General features: G+C 51.0%; 1 protein-coding gene across 1 annotated transcript; it reads left to right on the top strand.

The window, feature by feature from the left end:
• Window positions 1-476: 476 nt before the first annotated feature.
• LOC104079570 (olfactory receptor 14C36-like) lies at window positions 477-1,066 on the top strand. Its single transcript, XM_009581649.1, is given in 2 exon segments — window positions 477-729; window positions 732-1,066. Coding segments are annotated over 2 exon segments (588 nt in total).
• Window positions 1,067-2,995: the final 1,929 nt, after the last annotated feature.

The following is a 2,995-nucleotide window of genomic DNA, read 5'->3' as shown; positions in this document are numbered from 1 at the left end:
AGGTCTCCTAGAAAAAGAAAGGGGAGTGTGTGTAGAAGCGGAGGGTCTACAAGAAATGGGTCAGAGGAGAATTCCCTAACTTCTCACCGTCATTTTTTCCTTGGACAGTGTTTCCATTCCCAGAGGGACCAAATGTCCAATGGCAGCACCATCACCGAGTTCCTCCTCCTGACATTTGCAGACACACGGCCGCTGCAGCTCTTGCACTTCTGCCTCTTCCTGGGCATCTGCCTGGTTGCCCTCCTGGGAAACAGCCTCATCATCACTGCTGTAGCCTGTGACCACCACCTCCACACCCCATGCACTTCTTCTTCCTCAACCTCTCCATCCTTGATCTGGGCTCCATTTTCACCACTGTTCCTAAACCCATGCTTAATTCCGTCTGGGAAACCAGAGACATTTCCTAAACAGGATGTACTGCCCAAGTCTTTCTGTTTGCCTTCTTGGTTGGAGCAGAGTTTTCTCTTCTCACCATCATGGCCTACAACTGCTTCGTTGCCATCTGCAAACCCCTGCACTACGGGACCCTCCTGGGCAGCAGAGCTTGTGTCCACATGACAGCAGCTGCCTGGGGCAGTGGGTTTCTCAATGCTGTCCTGCACGGTGCGAATACATTTTGCATACCACTCTGCCAAGGCAATGCCATAAACCAGTTCTTCTCTGAAATCCCCCAGATTCTCAACATCTCCTGATCACAATCCTACCTTAGGAAAGCTGGGGTCCTTATGGTTAATGTTGGTTTAGCTTGGGGTGTTTTATTTTCACTGTGCCGTCCTATGTGCAGATCTTCAGGGCCGTGTGGAGGATCCCCTCTGAGCAGGGAGGGCACAAAGACTTTTCCACGTGCCTCGCTCCCCTGGCTGTGGTCCCCCTGTTTATCAGCACTGGCATGGTGGCCTACCTGAAGCCCCCCTCCATCTCCACCCCATCCCTGGATCTGGTGGTGGCAGTGCTGTACTCGGTGATGCCTCCAGGAGTGAACGCCTTCATTTACAGCATGAGGAACCAGGAGCTTAAAGATGCATTGATGAAGCTGACTCAGTCATTTTTCTGTCAGCAGCAATAAGCTGCATATGTCACTTCAAAGTGATTTCCTATTCATCTTGGGAATTTCTTGTGCTTTGAGCATTTTATCTGTGATAACCGTATTTTTCCAGGAATGTCCGCATCCACTGCAACTCTCCAGAGGCATGAACCCAGTCTGTCTGACATGTAGGCAGTTTATATGGCCTTATAATTGTGTCTGGCACACTGTTACAGCTGGCCTCCTGTGTCACGTCTCTGCAATAGAAGGGGATTTCCTCAGTGCCAGTGTCTGGAAGTTTGGGTCTTCTTCCAAAGCTGAGGTCAGGCTGAAGAAATTGCTTGCATGAGGTCGTGCTGCTGTGCTTGGGTTCTCCATGGGCTCAGGGCGGGAGGGCATGGGGCGATATGTTAGGGAACAGGTCTGGGCTGAGTCTTCACCTGTGAGTGCCATGTGCCCCTGGAGATGGTGAATGATCCACAGGGGTCTGCCTGGGACCGTCTCCCTGTGGCTTCTGGGCACCACAGCCCACTTGCTCTGCAGAGCAGCACCGCCAGCTTGAGGCCCTACGGGGAGTACGGGGAGGGGGCAGGAGCGGCCAGCCTGGCGAGCACGGACACAGTCCTCTGGGGAAAGGCAGGGACATCTCTGGAAAAGAGCAAAGGAGCAACTCTGTGCTTCCAACAGGGAATAAATGCCACAGAGAAACCTATTTCTGCATGCACCAGCTCAGAGCAGGTTGCTCCGTCACTGGGGCAGCAGGAACAACCTGGGGAGACCGTGGGCCTGGAGTCGTCTTTAGGGGGCAGTGCCTGGCACAGAGGGGCTGCCAGGAGTGATTCCGCTTCAGCCCTGATTTGTTGATAGCTGTGTTCTTTTTGTTCATATAAACTTTTAAGTGCCTACCCTATCCATCACTTCCTCCTGTGATTGTTGGTTATTCTCTCAGTCCTCCAACATTCCCAGTTTAAAGCTCTTCTTACTAAGTTTCCCAGTCTGTTAGCAAAGGTAGTTTTACCCACTTTGACAGGGGGTAATCTTACCCCATGTCTTCCAAGCAGTCACTGATCCTCAGGGTCTCATGGTCATAGAAACTAAAACCCTGTTGCTGATACCAGCTGTGCAACCAAGTATTGACCCTAAGTCCTTCCTCCTCAGACGCAGGCTCAAGGACAACACCAAATGGGCCACCTTGACCTAAATGCCCAGAGCCAGTAGTCATACTCAATACTTGCCCAGTTGGGCTACCTACATGGAAAAGCAGCAGGGAGTAATAGTCTAAGGGCTGAAAAATCTTCAGCAGCCTCTCGACAATGCACCTTTTAATCAAGGACAGTGGACAGAGTTCGTTGGGAGCTGCTCGAGGTTGCTAGTGTCTTGCTGAGAGTCAAGGAATCCTCTGGCTGTCCTTACCTGGCAGCAAAAGGCACCCTCAGCTTCATTGGAGGGTTCCTTCCCAGGAGTCCACCAATGATCTTAGACAAAGTCCCCAGAAAACATTTCATGGACAAGGTTGGACAAGCCCTGAGGAACATCATGGGAATTCATTGTTCATCCTGATGTGAGCGGGACGTTGGTCCAGAGTCCTCCCAAGGTTCTTTCTGACCTGAATGTCTCAGTGATTCTGAGTCATGTCTGATGGCAGCTACCATGATTCTTGCGGTCTTGAATTTCTCCTCTGTATGTGGGTTAGCATCAAGCACGGCATCCCCAGCGCTAGCCTCTCCTAGTGGTGTGACGTTGCCTTTTGGGCCTGAAACATTTAAGCTTCATGATGGGAGGATGAACGCCAATGCACAATGACAAGGTTTCCCAGAGTTGGTGCCATCCCTGTCTTTAGAGGGTTTGGGGCCCTAAATGAATAAAGTCCTTTGCAACTTAGTGTGACCTGATAGCTGACACTGCTGTGAGTAGGAGTTTGGACTAGAGACCTCCAGCCTGAAGGATTAGAATCATAGAATCATAGAATCA

Source organism: Fulmarus glacialis, unplaced genomic scaffold, assembly GCF_000690835.1.
Source record: "Fulmarus glacialis isolate BGI_N327 unplaced genomic scaffold, ASM69083v1 scaffold3440, whole genome shotgun sequence".
NCBI classification, from domain to species: domain Eukaryota; kingdom Metazoa; phylum Chordata; class Aves; order Procellariiformes; family Procellariidae; genus Fulmarus; species Fulmarus glacialis.
Note: the sequence above shows the minus strand (reverse complement) of the source record. Positions and strands in the feature narration are given on the sequence as shown.